The 19,096-nt window shown below is 49.0% G+C and overlaps 1 protein-coding gene across 3 annotated transcripts in view; it reads right to left on the reverse strand.

The window, feature by feature from the left end:
• Positions 1–19,096, reverse strand: part of ME3 (malic enzyme 3) — a 180,410-nt gene that overhangs the window by 19,874 nt on the left and 141,440 nt on the right. For all 3 annotated transcript variants that reach the window (XM_037142819.2, XM_053670798.1, XM_053670799.1), the window contains exon 8: positions 2,781–2,890. In XM_037142819.2, the coding sequence (XP_036998714.2) occupies positions 2,781–2,890 (110 nt within the window). The remainder of the gene's footprint in view (positions 1–2,780; positions 2,891–19,096) is intronic.

A 19,096-nucleotide genomic window follows, 5' to 3' on the forward strand; every position in this document is an offset into this window, starting at 1 on the left:
TTGGTTCCCTGGGATGGAGATTCTGAGGCACGCATGTGGCGTGTTCAGGACCTTATCACAAAGTGCCTGTGGGATCGACACACATGAATGGGTGGGGTGCTTATGACAATGTCAGTTTGCACGTGTAGACCTCGTTCGTTCATTCTTCAGACATTTATGAGGCATCTACAATGCACCGGGCACCGTGCTGGGAGCTGGGGAATGAGAATGGGACACGGCTCCCGTCTCTCTCTTGGGGAGACCAACAACCCAATGAGGCATTTGGGGGACAGTGAGGTAAGAAAACTGATGGGAGCACCGGGGGCTGCAGAAGCATCTGGTGAGCACCCAAACCAGACTGGGAAAGTGGGGGCTGAGGTGCAGCCTTCCCTGGGACAGGAAACCTTTGAGCTGGGTCTTTAAGGGTGAGTAGGAGCTAGTTTCTCAGGCAAAGGTGAAGGGGAACGTATCTCAGCTTAGGAGCAGAACTTTCACATGCAGAGAGAACTGACCGGGTTGGGGGCCGGAGGACTGAGAGAGAATTAGTGGGGGTGGAGCTGGGCATAAGCAGGCCTCATACGTCCAGCATGGGAATGAGAACTTTCCCACAAAGACGGGGTCAACATCCACAGCTCCAACTTAGCAACGTGTTTGGCAGTGGTGTGGGGGAGGTGGGGGCGGATGGACTGCAGGACCTGGATGCGTCCACCGCCTGTGTTCATGAGTGTAGACTCGGCTGCGTCTGCACACCTGGAGTCTGTGCACCAGGTGTGCTGCCCCCAGGGCCTTGTTTTCCACCTCCGCCCTCTGGCCTTGGCAGCCCAGTGGGCTCAGGGTGGTGGCTGTCCTGCTGCTGACTCATGGGCGAGTGTCATGATGGGGGAGCTGGTCGGGGGCTAGCAGGCAGGTGTTTCCCCCAGGGTGCAGTGAGCAAGTGCCTCCTCCCCCAGCCAATGCTCCCAGACTCCACCGCCAGTCCCAGGCCCCTGCATCAGGGCTGGGGGAACAGAACGGTGACAGGCTTGGACATTGCCACATGTCAGCTTTCCCTTCCTGGGTTTCCCTCTCTGGGCACCCACTCTTCAGGTACTGAAATTGTGTCTTTTCTGTTTTTTTTTTAATCCTCATCTGAGGACATTTTTTTTTTGCATGTGTGGTTATTGCTTTCAGAGAGTGAGGGAGGAGACAGAGAAACACTGATGTGAGAGAAAAGCAGTGACTGGTTGTCTCCGTATGTGTCCGGACTGTGGGTCCTATATTCCTGGACCCAGGATTGAACCCACAGTCTTTCAGTTATGGGATGAAGCTCCAACCAACTGAACCTTGCTCAGAGCTGCAGGGCTGAAGTCACACATTTTGATCTTGATTATCTAAATGTGCTTACCTGTACTATTCATTCTCTTGGAAATTTACAACCAATGCAAACAAACAAACAAACAAACAAACTACTCATCACACTTCTTTAGCCCTTAATGTGGACCACTGGAAAGGAAGAGGCATTTGGTGTTGCAGTAGGAGCGTCAGATCTGGGAACAGTATGGAGGGTGATGATGAACTTGGAATTTAAAGTCCAAATTTCAACTCTCTGCTTACTGGCTATGTAAGTTACTCTCTCTAAGCCTCGCTTTCTTCATTTATAATACAGAAATGATAATTTCTTATAGGAGTACATTGTAACATACTTTTAATCCTCACCTGAGGATTACGACAGTGCCTGATGGATAATAAATATGCAACTCTAAACCTCAGTTATTATTACCTGGGTTTGAATCCTCTTAGCTCATTTGATAAAAAATTGTGACCTCTTTGGATTCAACTGAAAAATGAGGGCTTGGCCAATCTTGTGGTCCCAAAGGTCAACACCTGGCCCCCCCCCCCCCAACTTATTCTTTTTACCTCACATGCTTCCTTGGTTTTAAAAGATTTTGCTTGTCAAACTTCATTTGTTAAATAATAACCCACGTGCCATTAGACTTCATAAAGAAGTAGGAAGAGCTCACGAAGCCCCTCGCTGATAGTGCCTGGGGCAGGAGAGATGACCCCGAGGGGACCATCCCTCTCACTCCAGCTTCACATGCTGGCGTCTCTGCAGCAAGAAGCAAGGGCCTTCGGCTATTCTGGCTCCATAGAACAGGTAACCAAGTTGACCCTGAACTAGAAGATGCCTCCATTGGCTTTTGGAGTGTTCTGGGGCCTTGCACCAATGTCTTTCAGGAGTATCCTTCTGAGTAGTAGACATTCCAGCCACGTTAAGAGAAGGAATTGTTCTGAAGGGATACAGCTTGTGTTTAGAAAATCCAAAAGCAGGTTATCGTGGCTGAGGAAGGCCATTTAAATGACAATAGATGCTTTGGTCTAAGTCTTACCTGCTAGTATTTTCTCTATATTAGCTCTTTAAGTTTTCATAATAATCTTCTAAGGCAATTATTACCCCCATTGATTACACAATGACATTGTGGCTCAGAGACTTCATCTGCCCAAGTTCAACTAGCTAGAAAATGACAGTGTTGCTTAGTATTTATTTCATATATTAAATCAAATAACTTTTACTTCTGGACTAGTAATGATCTCTATTTTATGAGGAGGAAACTGAGACTTAGCAAAGTTGAGAGACTTGTTTAAGAGCTAAGAATTAGCCACCTGAGAGTTGAATGCAAGTTTAATGCTCTTTCTTAAATAGCTGTTGGCAGCAAACCAGCAAGGAGAGGCTTCTTCTTGAGCATCCAGGTGAGCCTTGTGTCCAAGGACACTCTAAAAGGCATCAGTCCTCGGTAGCTTTGTTGGGTGAGGTGGTAACCTACCTTGGATGTCATCATTGAACATGCAGTACTTATTTCGGTATTTGTTGAGCAGGCGGAAGGCATTGGCATTGGCAAAATCTTCAAACTGGATGAGGCAGCTTATTCCAAACCTGTGAGGAGGGAGAGAAAAGAATGTGTGATTACCTCCTGAGGCTGATTCCTGGCAGACCTCAGCCTGCTCTGGGCATAGGGAAGCTCAGGTCAGCAAGCCGGGGGGTGTGGCATGGTTCTTACCACCTGCCTGGCTCCTGGACTCCTGGCTCTGCCTGTCTTATTATGGATGAGGATGGAGAAGAGAGAGAGTAGGGGCACTGAGCTCGGTGGTCAGGAGAGCCCCCATCATGGTCTCTAATGTGGGCTGGTGGCTTTCGTGGGCTATGGATGGGAGGCTCTAGTGGGTGGTGGAAGGGCTGAGATGGGCCTACTCCCTCTGTGGCCTGCGGCCTGCGGCCATCTGACATCCCAGGAGAAATCCCACTCTAAACTCAAGTGCATGCAGAGAGCCCGACTTCTCCAGCACTGAGGCCTGGGGAGCCTCTGCAGCCCCCTTGTGTCTCTGTGGGTGTATCTTGGGTCCCCAAGTTCCTCCACTACGGAGTCTTCTGGGGTCAGGCAATTGTCCCTTGAGAAGATGCAGAGAAGGCTGGGAAAGGCCACTCACTACCTTTAGCCACTGTTCTGCACTCGCACCTTAGGGAGGGGTTCTCCATCTTGTAGGCCCAGAGAACCAGTCTAAAAGGCAGAGCACAGGCCCACCTCCCTCAGTGAGTTGGGGTGGGGCTCAGAAAACTGCATTTGCCCCCTCCAGCTTTACTGAGGTATAGTTGACAAATAGGAATAGCATATACTTCAGGTGTGCAACATGACGTTTGGATATACCCGTATTTTGTCATGTGCAGTGCAAAATGTTTTGCCCAAATTTTTGAGGAAAAAATAAGGATGCACATTATATATGGATATAATGATTATATATCATGGGTATAATAATCCCATGTATAAAGTGCACAACCGTGGGTACATATTATAGATGGCAAAATAGGGTACCTATCCCTTGTGAAATGATTGCCTCAATCAAGCTGACACATCCATCACCTCACATGGTTCCCCTTCTGTTTGGGTGGAGGGGACATTTACGATCTCCTCTCTTAGCAAGCACCAAGTATCTGACACAGTGCTGATCATTAGCTGTGGTCCCCACGCTGCACAGGAATCTGCATTTTCAGCAAGCGCCTGGGGGGGGGGTGTTCTGACCTGACAGCCTAGAGGGCTCTGCAGACGCTGCCTTGGGGGGGGTGAGGACCTGCTCACAAAGTGGCCTGTGATGCCTTATTTACAATCTCGTATGCTGGAACCGCCTCCCAGATTTCCAGGTCAGGATACAGTTTGTATTTCTTAAAAAATGACAAGATTTGTAACCCACTTTTGCTGCTAACATTGTCTGTGAGAAAGGTGAGGGCTAGGAGTTGTGCTCTCTGGAAGGTTCCCTCCGCCCTGCCCTGCTGCATACACAGCTTCCCCTCACTCCCTCATTCTTGCTCTTTGATCCCGGTTTTGACAGTTTTGTTGTATTGTGTTTCCTGAAGCAAGAGTGATGTGAATTGTTAAAAATCACTTAATCCATGGACAAAAAAAGCCTTCATCTCAGGAGTCAATTTCTGACCGATGGTATTTGAGGTCACGTTCATGGAGAGAAAAATGCCCTGACTGATCTCGGAGTGTCAGGGGGGTGTGGTAAGAGGTGTGTTCTGCCATTCCCAACCAGGTGTGACCTAGAGGCTTGGGACCCGCTGTGGAGAGGATTTATGACCTTGCTGAAAAGGTGGGTGGGGTGCACACCTCTGTGTGGGCTTCCCGTGCTCTGGGGGGCATCTGTCTCGGAGGCGGCTGGTGGCCGTTCGGGGGTGAGGGGCACTGAAATGGCCCAGAAAAACATTTTCGTCCAACCTCATAATTTTGTGCATGACTTACCCTGCACAGTAGAAATGTGCAGTAGGGAGGCAAATAAATGCTCCCACTGTGGTCTTTCCAGGACCTTGGTGCGTTAGCGCCCTTGGTGGGGGGCCCGGAGCAGAAACAGAGAGGCAGTAACTTGCCACATGCCAGGACTAAGAGCTCTGAGCTGGGGTCTGCGGGCTCGTGGACTTGTTCTGGCTCTGCCACCTACAATTGAGTGATCTTGGCACAAGTCACTTCACAGCCCTGTTCTACCTCAGTCTTCCCATCTGTCAGTGGGCCCAATAATATCTGCCTGGCCAACTTCTGTGGGCTGTTTTGAGGATGAAGACTAAATGCTGAGGGCGGCTTTTAAATTGTAAAGTGCGAAACACACATGTCGTCCCAGCTACAATTCTTATTCACAGCCATAGAACAAGAGCTGATGGGGATCGGGGAGGTCCTAGCTGTGTCTTCTGACCCACCGCCCAGCCCCTTCTCCTTGTATGATGAAGAGAAATGCTATATAAAACTTCCTGTGTACAAATATAATACTGAGCTCGCCCAGACAAAATTTACTCTGAATTTTTGTTGAGGGTGTGAATTTCAAGTATTTGGGTCGGGAAGGGGAACAGAACGCCTTTGGTTGCTGGTGACATTTTGCTATATATAATCCTCACAGCGCTCCCAATGTGGCTGCACAGCTGGCCTGGAGCTGAAATGCCGAAAAGGTCAGACAGCAAAAGAATGTGATGCATGGTCTCTCTCTCTCTCTCTCATACACACACACGTGACCTTTAAACAACACCACTCTGAGGCAAAAAAGGGCAAGAGTTATAAATAAGCACTTTTGTCCAGTGTAGTATTACTGTTTCATATTTTATAAAATAAAATAGTTTTATATAAGAGAACCGCCCCATAGAGCAGTACGCTGAGAAACCCACTAATTCAGGTTGCTCGAGTTTGCATAAAAGGCTTTGTGAACCACCCTTCCACTGACCTAGACTCAGCATTCCCAGACTTCCTTGGACGTAAGGACCTCCAGAACCCCATCCACTGGAACCGCACCCCCCTGTCCCCTGCCCTTTGCCCAATTCCGCTGGCTGCTCCCTGGACCTTTGCTCACCAGAAAGCAGCCCTCCCCTGGAATTTCCCACTGCTCATTTCCATCCCTGAACTTAGCCTCTCCTTCCACCTCCCTCACTTCCACGACACCCGTTCTTTGTCTCCACTGAGACCTTTGGATCGTCACCTTTTTCTCCCAGTTCCTTGGCTCCTCCTTTATGGCTTTTTATGAACTCAGACCACTAGCCAGTCTGAAGCAAGGGTGGTTACTCCGATTGCTCTCTTAGCAACATCCATCTATCCACCTGTCCATCTGTCGGTCCACCCATCTATCTATCTACCCATCCAAAAGCATGTATTGATGCTTTAGGAAAAGGTATGTATAAAGGGGCTGGTAAAAATTTAGTGTTGTGAGTTTGCCTGCCACTTTGTGAAAGTAATCAAAAGCCAATCAAGAACAAAAAATTTCCAAGTGAAAATTTAAATGGCTTAGGTGAAAAAAAAGTTTTCTCAGTTCCTCCATGGATATCCAAATACAGGTAATGAGCTTTCACCATAACGCCAATTTAAATGTTAATTATAATTGCCTTACATATTTTCATTAACACGCTACTACTAATAACAACAGTAACAAAAACAACTACACTTTGTTGAGCGTTCACTACCTGCTGGGCATCTCCCTGAGCTCACCACCTACTCCCTCAATTCATCCTGGGTTGTAGGAGTCCCACGGAGCAGGGGTTACGGGCCCAGGTGCTGCTTATTCCGCTGCAGGTGGAGAGCAGTGGGGCTGGAGCGTAACGGCAGAACTTCCCTTCGTTTAGTTTTCACGGCAATAGGAATTTGTAAAAGAAAACTAAGTAGACGGTAGAGTGGGGTATCTTTGTCCGTGGAGAAAGGCAGTGCCGCGTGGTGGAGAGAACGCTGCCCTGGCAGACAGGAAGCGTGCTCTCTCTCTGCCTCTGACATGAGCTCTGAGTCCCCCCTGTCTGGCCCCCCGTTTCCTGCTCTGAGGGTGTCGGAGGAGTCGCATGGGCCACTGAACGAGGGTTGGAGTAGATACACTAGGAGCTTCACTCAGACATTTCAACCCGTCCAAAGCAGGGAGGTCTGACGATTCTAGGCAAGAGCAACACAGGGCGGGGAAATCTCGGGAGCCAGTGGTTTAGGTCCTTTCTGAGCGGAAACGCACCAGAGCAGCTGAGTGTGCAGGGCCGAGGCAGCCCTCTCCGACGGGACAGCTGGAGCAGCAGCAGGACCCCTGGGTGCGGGGTGGTCCCTGCCCAGGCCCCCTCCTCAGACCCGGGGGCAGGCTCCTGACTTTAGCACTGGCAGTGTCATTGCTGACACTCCTGCCTGCCAGAAACCATTCACTGCTCCCGGGGGAGCCTCCTGCTTATCTGGCCCCCTCTGCACTTTGAACTCCTCACCCTGAAGCCCTGGCTCGGGCTGAGGAACATCTGATGTTTCGGCGGGGGAGAATTCCTGCCATGGAGAGCGCGGCACCTCCCCAAACCACCACGGAGCTGCCCGGATTTCTCCAGTCTGGGCACTCAGCTGGGAAATGGCCTTGGAGCAGCCAGGGCAGGCACTCCAAGGTCAGGGCTCACTTAAAGACACAAGGCTGTTGGGAGCAGGTGGGTGGGGGAGTGGATGTTTACCTTGTTTTCCCCTGGCACTGAGGCAAGAGGAAGCCTGCAAATGGTGACCTGTGCCTGGGAACCCTAGTGAGCTGTGAGTCACTACATGACGAGACCCAGGCCAGGACCGTTTGTGCTGGGTACCTGGGTGAGGAGATTCTGAGGTGGCTGTTCTGCCCTTTGCCCCCAGCAAGCCAGCCAAATGCTGCATGCGGGACGTGGGTGAGAGCAAAATATTCCAGCGGCTGCCGGCCTGGCTTCTCTTTCCATAGGTCGGGACCTGCCATTCCTTCAAACACCTGGCTCTGACCTCTTCCCGGACTAAACAAAGACGAGGGACCTGGGAGGAGCAGGTGAATTCGCTCAGCCTCACAGAATGACTAAAAACCACCACCGCTATTTCCCTGGAGCCCACTCTTCCCACAACGAAACACTCACACGCGCCTCCCACAGCAGAGTGCTCTGTGACACTATCGGCTGTTACCTGATGTGAACTTATTTCCTTTATTTATGCTTTCCTTCCAGGAATGAGAGCTGACAGAGCTCACGGAAGCTCTGGGTCTTTGTTTCTGTTTTCCATATCCCATTGAACTTGAGTCCCTTCAGAGGCTGTCAGGAAGAGTTTCTGTGGCTAACCCCACTTGGGAAACTCTGAATGTCACCTACAATACAGCCAGTGTACAGTACAGGCTCTGAGACGTTCCGCATTGAGACACCTGTTTAACCCAGCAGTTTCTAAACTGATTGACCAAGACCTTGCCCTGCGGCATTGCCCCCTCTCCTGCCTGCGGGAAGCACACCTTGAGGGACACAACCAACCCTCTGCAGGAAGAACTTGACCACGTGGGCCAGATGGATTCAGGTCAAGCCCATGGTTCCCGGGAAAGGCTGCAATCGCCCTTCTGGCCAGGAGGTTATAGTAGCTGATCTCACCTCCTCCAGGTTTACTCCCCCTCCCCCAGCCAGCTTCCCTGTCTTTCTAAACACAGATCTGTGCATGACACTTGTATTCTGATCATCCTTACAAGGCCCCCACTTCCTCTGGGATATGCCCAGACTCCTTGGGTGGTGTTCACTTTGGCTGCAGCCTGAACGCCCCCCATGTCCTTGGCAGCTGCCGCCGCCTCCCCACCCGAGTGGGCCCTTGCCGCACAGCTCCAGGTTCTCGGTCCAGTGCCTGAAGGGCCCCCTTCCATCAGGCCAACTTGCACTCGAACTGTGAGTGTCCACTGACACATCACCTCTGCTCGGTTTCTCTGACCCACCGCTTTCTCTGCCGTCAGGGCAGCCACAGTTCTTGCCTCCGGGCTGTTGTAGTATTTTGGACACATCTCTTATCACCACAGATATCGTGCTGCATCATGACTATTTATTGATATTTCTGTTTTCATCCTGAAAGAGATGTGTAAGAAATGTATGTCTCAGGGGATCCTCTTTGTGTCAGGAACGATCTTAGGCGCGATATAAAACTTCAATTCAGCAAACACTTCTGAGTGTCCCCTGTGAACCAGGAACTGCCTTCCCTGCCAGATTACAGAGGCGAACAGGATACTCTCACCGTCTGATGGGCACACGAGGAAATACAGCAGCCGCCGCAGTGCCCTGTGGCAAGGGTCCACAGAGGGGGCGGTCATGAAGGGCAGGCTCGGCTGAGTCCGAGGAGCCGAGATGCCCGAGGGGATGTGTCCCTGAGCAGCAGACTCAACATGACGCTCAGCAGAGAGGAACGAGAAGTTCAGGACCCCCCAAGGACAAGGTCCTCGGGGGGACCATGTGCAGTGAGCAGCGAGCTGAGTCAAGCAACCTCTGTCCAAAGAGCAGAGGGGCGGAGGAGGAGTCCAGCAAAGAAAAGTGAGCAGGGAGCCAGGCAGGTGGAAGGGGGGCCGGCAGAGCAGAAGCGTCAGGTGCTGCTGAGGTGTCCTAAGAAACAGGGGTCTCGAAGTGTCTGTGGGAGTTGGCCCTTAGAAGTGCAATGGTGGGGAGAGAGCCGTTCTGCAGGGTATCAGAAGGTAAATGGAAGGGGAGGAAAGGTCATTCATTATGGATTCCAAAAGCTTGGCTATGAAGTAGAGGGAGGGTGACCGCCGCTGCGGGGTATGGACGAAAGGATAGATTCCTTTTTGAGGTGCAAGTGTGCACGTGTGGTAAAGGAGCCGGTATGGAGAGAAACAAGAGGAGCAATGATGGGGAGATCCTAAGGAGATGTGAGGAGCTGGGAGCCAGAGGCCGGGTAGCAGGTGAGGAAGACATGGTCCCTCTCTCCAGGACCACGCAGCCTCGGGGAGGGGAGGGACATGGAGCCCTCACGCCTCAGCTCCGCCTCGGCTTTGTGTGCGGAGTGGTCACTCTGCTGGGGGCGGGGCTGGGGAATGAGCCACGAGGATGGCAGGAGAACTGCTCTGTAGGTGAGAACACGGGAAACCATGGATTGGAGAAAAGCAGGAGTACCGAGCCTGAAAAACAGGAAGCCACATATGGAATGAAGCCTAATAATGATCTTTAAAAAGATGAAGGACTGTTCTGTGTATGTGGCCTTGGAAAAAAAGCCAACAGGTGTAAGTCAGGAGGACACAAATTTTAGGGCCACAGAAGGCAGAGAGTTCAAACGCTGGGTGGGAAGAGGCTGCCAGCCCCTGGAAGTGGTTCTGTGGTTGCTGGAGCTCCACTTGGCAAAGAAGTTGAGGGAGGAATTCCATCAGGGTGGCGTGGGGGAGGGGGTCGGGGTGGACCCCCGAGGCCCTTCCCTTCCCAGGTCCCTCACTGGGAGATTGCCCTGGTGAGCCCGGCCCTGCAGCCAGACTGGCGGGCTCCTGTGGCTGCCATTCTGGCGCAGTGGGGAAAACTCCCATCAAGTAACAAGACAGTCACAGGAAGCAGCGACTTCTAAGCAAAAACCCCAGAATAATGTGGCCGCTCAGACACTGTTCTGACAGCAGTCCTGGGCCAGAAAACACTTCAGGAACAGTCTGGATTTCCTCCTCAACTTCCCTGTTTGTCTGAGTTCCTGGGCAAGCACGCAGATGGCGCCAGAAATCCCAGTGCCGGGAAGATGATGGTGGCTACATGCTGACCTCTTGACCTCTCCAAGGCCAGTACTCAGTTTTTCCTCTAGGGCACAGCAAGTCACTCCTCAACTCTCTGCTCAGAAAGCCTGTGCACTTTTCCCAGCCACCAACCCACTAGCTGGTTGGGGAGCATTAGTATCTGAGTTGTCACGAGGCCACCGATGTCCTTCAGGAAGCTTCTCTGGTTGGTTTGGCCCATTTTGATGTCTCCATTCAGGTGAACTACCATAGTACCTGCACCGCACAGTCTGTCATACGATCGTGTGTCAGCCTCCTCAGACTCTAAACTTCCCCTTGCTCGACAACTGGCCAAATTCTAGCCTGAATCGCGACAGTCAGCTAGGGGTGGAAGACAATAAAGTTGGAAAACCCAGCCTGTGTTTGTGGGCATTGGGGACCGAAGTGAGCCAAAGTCTAGGAGGGGAAGAAAGGGGAAGACTAGGTTGGGCTAGGTGAGAGACTAGATCAAAGCAGGTAGGAGGCAGCATCCTGGGGGGGAGGGGGACGATGTCTCACTCACCACTGCGGGGCAGGACACCTGACGGAAGGGGCTTTCACTGGCCCCCTTTTCCTGCCCTCGGGACAAAGCAGCTTCAGACACCGTGTTAAAGACCAAGCAGACAAGCTGCTGCGAGCCCAGGCCCTGAGCTTGCCCCGCTCCCTGAATATGGAACAAATGGAATTATGTGGCAGAGAGAGTCTCACCTGAGGCGTGGCCGGTGGCACACATCCCACAGGACGTCACCAGCTCCCCTTGGAGCCGCCCTCTCCTTTTGCGGAGGCCACAGAGGCAAAGCACCTTTCTATCACAACAGCTCAGGCCATTTCCCTTAGGATTCAGGTTAACACAGAGGAGGCCATGGTGGGCGGCCTCCCCAGCCAGGCGGGAGGAGCAGGCAGCAGGGGCTCTGTGGTAAAAACAAGCCTCAGGTTTTGAAGTCAGATGGGTTTCTCCTGAGTCTGAACTCTTTTCGATGTCTAGCTAGGTGATTTTGGACAAGTTACTTAACCTTTCTGAGCCTAGTTCTTGATCTCTAAGGGTTGCTGTGGTGATGAAATGTAAAGTGTCTGACACAGAGGAGATGCTCTGTAAGAGTGAGCTGCTAGCTCTTTCCTGGGCAGAAGGCCACGACTTTTAAACCTGACCCAACGTCCCAGGCCCTCTGACCACGGATTCCCCCTCTCAGCCGTGACTGACAGACACTGCAGGCAGGGCCGTTAACTAGGTCCATGTTCAATCCACACAAACCCAGCATACATTTTAAACCGTACCTCATTTTTGCTCTAGTCGATTTGATGTGGGAAGCTTTGGAAAACCTTTGTTCACTCAAAACCCCAGGCGCCCTGGGAGAATGATAAGGCCATCTGGGAAAAGCAAACAGCAGGATAGTCACAAGGACTGGGGCTAGCACCCCCACTGATAGAACGAATTTTCACATTTAGCCTTTGTACTCTGCTTCTGCCCTGTAGATAGAACTAATTACCCCATTCCGCTTCTGTATCCTGCTTTGTTACGTAGACAGGAAGACCCCATAGACTATAAAAACCCCAAGAATCCTTTGTTCGGGGCTCAGAATTTGGAGACTGACTCCTCCGGCCCTGTACACGTTAATAAACCTCGTACTCCAGAAACCCTCGGTGTCTGATTGCTTCGTTTTCCTATAACAGATTGGTTCTAAGCTCCTTGAGAACAAAGTTTATTTCTGACCTATCTCTATGTTCAGTAAATAACTCAAGGTTGCCTTTTTGATGATTTTCTGTGTTCATATTACAATCTCAGGAAGAACTGAGTTTTTTCGGCCAGGTCTCCTCTTTGCATTGGACACACAGTGGATGCACAGGGAAAGCACATGATGAACGTATGCTGAACGGAGACTTGGAAACGATTTCATGGATTAGAGCAAACAACTGGATAGGTTCCCCCCTCATTTCCTGATGCTTTTATTATTATCTGACTGTGGGGAAGGAATTTTCTCTCTGTCTCAGTTTCCTTACCTCTAAAGTGGGAGGATTGGATCAAACGGGCAGGCATTTCTTGCTCAGGTGTTTTAAGACTATGAATAAACCTCCCTGGTGTAGAGTGGACCGGGTGTAGCGTGAGGCAAGATGCAGATCGACCTACGGAAGATACTCAGTGCACGTGAAATGCTGACCAGTGCCGCCTCTGCAGAGATGGACTCAGAGTGTGAACACTCCCTTGTAACGTTGTAATCAGGACTTGGAGCTGACAGCTATGCTTTTCACCATTCTCTAAAATTAAAGTAAAATCTTGAAAGTTTCTTTGTAGTCCGGATGCCATAAGCTTGGGGTTTTTCCTTTGTGTATATCATTTTAAATGCACCAGAAGAAGCTTGAAGCCAGAGAGCCTCTGGGTGACCCCCCTCACCCCCTCCTGGGAGGCGGTTGTACAGGGAGGGTGTGGGGGGCGTTGGGGGAACTTGTAGTTTGTAGAGAGACTTGCAAGGGGTGCTTGGCTCTGGTGAATTCAAGGCCAAGGGGACCACTGGCTTTGGGTGGTTAAGAAGAAGGAACCGGGAAGTGCCAGACAACTGATTTAGATGCTGGTGAGTATTTCCAGCACAAAATAAGAAATAATAATTATGTGATGGGATAGAGGTATCAGCTAGCACTGTGGTGGTACTCATACTGCAATATATTAATGTATCGAATCAACATGTGTATGCCTGAAACTTACAGTGTTGTATGTCAGTTATGTTTTAATAAAACTAAAGAATAAAAAGAGGATAGTAGCTAATGGGTAGTAGCTATTTCCTCGCTGCCAGTAGCTAGAGTTTTGAAAATGGGGGTTGATGGCTGTTCCCTCCAGAGCCCCCCAGCCCTATGGTGAGGCAGCGTGGGGCACTAACCCTGCCCTAGAACAAACTGGAGAGTGAAGATGGGAGTATGCCAAGCAGGAGAGTGTCCGTAAGACCTTCCCATTCATCAAGCAGGTGTCTGGAGTGTGTTGAACTGTCTTTCCTTTCATGTGAAAAGAACTGAAGAGAGTCGTATCCAAGTTAGAGGGTGGGTTCTGGAGTTGGACCACCTGGGCCCACAACTTGGCTCCACCATTTGCTAAAGGCGTGACCTTGGACAAGTTTCCTAACCTCTCTGTGCCTCGGTTTCCTCATCTGTAAAGTGTTTTTTGGGAATCCACACTGTGGGCACTGCTCTGGGTGCTTGAGATGAAGCAGCAGTGAGTCGTAGAGACAAAGATCTCTCCCCAGAACTTCTGATTTAGTGGGATAGGACAGTCATTGTACGTGCTTAATAGGACTGTTGTATTAAATGAGTCCGGATCATGAGCTGCTTTGTTGTCCACAGGAGCCGAGGCTAGCTCAGCACTCAATTCACCAGAGGGCGAACCATGGAATGCTGGCTTATTTATTTCTTTACTCTTATTTTTTAATGCAGGGTACTGTCTTTAGGAAACAATTGCTGCTTAACTCATAAAAACCCATTATTTTTCTAATTATCAAAGAAATGCCTGCTCACAAACAATGTAACAGGATGGAAATGGATGGCTCGGCAAGCAAAAAACCCCTGAAAATCTCGTGCCCCAACTGTGACCACTGTTGACGGCTTGGTAGATATGCATCCAGGTACTTCTCTCATAACTCATCCTGATGGAATCATTTGTTTTTAGGACTCTTCCTCCCTGTTATCCAACTTCATTGAAAAACAACCTAGCCCTGGCTAATGTGGCTTAGTTGGTTGGAGTGTCGTCCCATAACCAAAGGGTTGCAGGTTCAATTCCAGTCAGAGCACATACCTAGGCTGTGAGTTTGATCCCTGATCCAGGTACTTACCATCCCTGGTCCAGGCATGGGTGGGAGAAAACCACCTGATGTTTCTCTCTCACATCAATGTCTCTCTCTGTCCCTCCCCCTTCATCTTTCTCTAAAAGCAGTGAAAAAATGTATTTGGTGAGGATTATTAAAAAAACAGTCTGGTTAAGCCTCATAAAGTGAATGCAGAATAAGATGAGACCGCATATGCGTGAGTTTCAATGAGCAGGACACAGACCCCATGCAGAGAGGAGAGAGAAGGCGGACCAATGGCCGTGCCCTCAACGTCCGGCCTGGAACCACAAAGCTGGGGTTCGGGGATCCCGGGCTTCCTCGCCCCCTCCTTCCCTCCCGAAATGCTCTGTTTCATCAGCAGCAGTTCAGGAGGATCCTTCTGGAGAAAACATGCTGGTGTCCCAGTTCCCTTCCGGATAGTCAGGAATAGGGATGGAGGGCAGTCATTTGGGTTTTCCGAGGGTGCCCTGCCCTACCGAGTGCATGCTGCTGGGTTTCCGTGGCTGCGTTTCATTTCAGCAGTTTTATTTCGTTCTTTTAAAAATCTGCCTGACATTTTTTTGACAGTGTTGGGTACTTTCCTTTTTTAAAAAGAAAGATTTTATTTATTTTCAGAGAGAGGGGAATAGTTAGAGAGAGAGAAACATCAATGTGTGGTTGCCTTTCATGTGACCCCAACTGGAGACCTGGCCCACAACCCAGGCATGTGCCCTGGCTGGGAATTGAACCAGTGACTCTTCGGTTCACAGGCTGATACTCAATCCACTGAGCCACACTAGCCAGGGTGGGTACTTTCCTTATTACTTAATTCTTTTCTACCTTTAAGTAGAGCTGCTTTATCATCTTTCTCAGAATATTCCTTTTTCTTGAGGTTCTAATTGTTCTATTAGTTGTGTATCTGATTTTCCCACATGTGAATTGTTTCCGTGTGGGTTATTATGAATCATGAATTTATTTTCATTGGAGCACTGTGTTTCCCCCTCAAGGAATTTCCCACAGCGCGAGCGTGGGAGTGCTCTGTAGGGAAGTTTTACTTTTCCACCTGCCCGGTTCTCCAGCCATATCACCAGGAGGGGACATACTCATTTCTCGGAAGGTTTTGCACTGTGTGTATATTGTAAATGTGGACTCTAGATTTACATGTGGTGAAGATTTGGTGTTTTGGCTTTTTTTCCAAGAAACATTCCACCCCCCCGCTCCAAGTTCCTTGTCATTTCCCCACTGATGCTGGGGAGCAGAGTCCTTTTCTTCTTCACGGTGGGGGCAGCCATTCGAAACTCCCAGTTTTCTGCAGCTCTCAACTCCTGCCTTGTAGAATCCTCAGCACTAGACCTCGCCAGGCTGTAGACCCATTTCCAAGCCTGGATGATGAGAAGGAAACAGCCACGAAAGTGAGAGAACCTTCAAGGCTGGGGCGGGAGGGCTCTGCAGACTAACAAAAGTGACGAGTTGAAGGAGCAGCTAGAAGGCTGTGGTGGGCGCTCAGGCAGTGAGGGAGGGTGGGAGGGTGATGTCGTCCAAGGCTCCATCCAACTCCAGGAGCAAAGTGTGGGGGTCTCTGTGCGTAGCCTCTTGATAATTACTGTCAGTATCAGCCAGTTGATTGTGCAGAGATTTGGTACTTTCCTATCCTTGGGAAAGTTTCTGCTTTTCATTTCCGTGTTGCATTAAAAGCTGTTTGTTTATGCAAGGGTACTCTCAGAATGGTGGGGCCATAAGTCCAAACAACACTCCACTGAAACGACTGCAGAAAACATGAGATTTCACCGCGACAGGAACACACAGATATGTCCACCTAGTGGAGGGCTGAGCCAAGTTAAACTGATGCAGTTTAGGGGTCGAAGACCAAGTGTTTTTTTAAAAATGGAATTTATTGTGGTAACATGGGCTAACAAAATTATACAGGTTTAATGTGTACAATTCTATAATATATCATCTGTACATTGTACTGTGTGTTCACTACCCCAAGACCAGGTGTTTATTAACTGCACTTCCCAGGGACCTGAAACAGAGATAAATGACTCCCAGTGTTGCCAGGGCTGTTTAGTTTTTGTCCCCCACCCCCACTTAAGGTTAACATTAGGGAAGAAGAATTGGAGAAGAATGGGAAAGTGGCATTGGAATCATGGGGATGGGTGAATGGGGACTAGGGAAGGAGGTGATGGATGTATTGGTGGATGATTAAGCTCAAGCACGAATGCAGTGGGCCACCACCAAAGCGCTGCGGGAAGGAGCGTGCCTTTGGAAATTGTCTAAATTAATAATAATAATAATAGCAAGCACTATTTAAGTGTTCACTATTGTCCAGGTAAAATATTTAGCATTTTACAAGGATTGTGTTAGTTATCCAACACAAGCGATTCTACAAGTTAAGTCTTAAAAAAGCATTCTAGGAATGAGGAACTGTAGGTGTATGTAAATGAAGCATCAGTAGCGGGTTAGTAAGTGGCAGGTGAGAGGTTGAGCTCAGATTGTCCAGCCCAAGAGTTCATCCTTTTAACCATGGTTGTTAGTGGGTGGAGTCTTAACAGGGTCCTCTTTCTTAGGTGAGGTACTTACACTTTATAAGCTTCAGTTTCCTCATCCTTTAAAATGGTGTTAATAATAGCACCTACACTATTGAATAGTACCTACCCACATGAAGCTGAGACTGGAAAACCGTCCTGCTTCTTTAGAGGTCAGAGAAGTTAGAATGAATCCCCAAATTCCTTTTGACCACTTCCTCAGATGTGGTCGCATTCATAACCTTCAGTCCATTCTAAATGATAGCTAGCCTGGTGAAGGCTTTTAATCCCTCAACCAGCCAATCAACTACCCACCCAGCTCCCACCCTCATTTAACCACAGGCCCACCGTGAATAAGTCACGCTCCCTGCACCACCTGCCCCCAGGTAGAGACATTACCGAACCATAGGACCTGAGGACAAAATGATTCTCAAAGTCCATACTTTGATCATATGGTACTTGAACCTCTCTACAACAGTCCAGACACATGTCTGCCTAATCTCTGTTCCATGAAAAATGAAAGGCCAAAAAAACTTTAAAGAAAAGCTCTAGACAATTATAGAAGAGATGTCACAATGAAGAGCATCATTCATTAACAAATGAATTATACAACCAATGAGTGACTCTATGATTGCAAACTAGGAAAGAATTTCCAGCCAGGTTGGTCAGGGCAGATTTCCTGGGGCTTGAATCTTATGTGGTAGGTGGGAAATATTTTATTTCTAACTCACCTGCTGCACCTCTGCAAATGCCTGGGGCTCAGGGAAGCTTGGCTTAAAAACCACTGGTTCAGGTGGTTGAAACCCTTTGTGTTTTTGAGCTCTGATAATTACAAACCTCTCCCTGGGATTTAAAGCCTATTGTATCTTGCTCCATTCCAACTTAACCTTATTGTAAACCAGCGCACACTCATCTCTAGCTGGGCCAGTCTTCTCGAGTCTTCTGTGTACTCCCTGTCTTTTCTGTGTTCTTGCTTTTCTCATGATGTATCATCTATATGGAATGTGTTCTTTTCCCCATTGCTGATTCAGATTTGAGCCTGAGGTTGCAGAGTTTCCATCTCTTCCCAATCATCTCTGAGCTCCTTTTCTAAATTCCGACTTAGCTGATGTTCAACACCAAACAGTTGAGACCTCAACTCTTCTTTAATTATCTCCACTTCACTTTTTTTGGTCTTTTTGGAAGGTCTATAAAATTCTTGAGGACACAGGCCATGTCTTTTATTTTTTTTCAATCTCATTTTGGTGCCTAATAGAGTGTTGGGCATGAATCATATTTTAAAGTAATTGATCAGATTCCATAGGCTACTCTTGCAAACAAGATCTTGATGGATAGAATCCCTTCATTTGGCTTCATTTTTCACGCACTTAACTGCACCAATTCTTCTGTGTGCTGTTCCTTTTTTTTTAAAAGATTTTACTTCTATTTATTTTTAGAGAGAGGGGAAGAGAGGGAGAGAAACACTGATGTGTGAGAGACACATCAATTGGTTGCCTCTCACATGTCCTCACCTAGGGATCTGTCCTGCAACCCAGGCATGTGCCCTGACCAGGAATCAAACCAGCAACCTTTCAATTTGCAAGCCAGAGCTCAATCCACGGAATCATACCAGCCGGGCTGTTCCTTTTTCGAAAAAAATCCTCACCTGATGACATTTTTTCATTGTTTTAGAGACAGAGAAGGGAAGGGGAAAGAAGGAGGGGAGAAAGGGAAGGAGAGAGAAAGGGAGAGATCAATTCAAGAGAGAAACATTGACTAGTTGTCTCCTGTATGTGCCTGAACTGGGGATTCTGTGCCTCCAGATTGGGGATCAAGCCCGCAATATAGGTATGTGCTATGACTAAGAATCGAACCTGCAACCTTTCTGTCAACATGATGTTCCAGTCAAGTGAGCCGTACCAGACAGGGCTGTGCATTGTTCTAAGTAAGAGCTGACCAAAACAAATGCAGTATAGGTAGTAAAAAAAAAGTCTAGAAGATAAAGAGCTAAAGTGCTAACTGTCTTTCGATCTGACAATAGGCTAGAATGTCTGCATTCACAATGGCTGCAGGGCCACGGAGCCCGAGTCCACTCATCACCGGTCAACTCATATACCTGCCAATATGATATGCCAAGAGGCGCACAATGAAAGCAGTGGAAGCCACTCTGCTGCGCAAAGAAACATGACCCAGAAGAAAGGGTGGATGGAGGTACAAGAGGTCTCAAGGTATTACACTGGTCTATAGGATTCCTGTAATCAGTCTTCAGCTCATCAGGACTATACTGTGCCAGATGGTGAAGAAGATGAGTGGTGAGCAGCAGCACCA

This window comes from Artibeus jamaicensis, unplaced genomic scaffold (genome assembly GCF_021234435.1).
Source record: "Artibeus jamaicensis isolate MK-2021 breed Jamaican fruit bat unplaced genomic scaffold, CSHL_Jam_final contig_64, whole genome shotgun sequence".
NCBI lineage: Eukaryota > Metazoa > Chordata > Mammalia > Chiroptera > Phyllostomidae > Artibeus > Artibeus jamaicensis.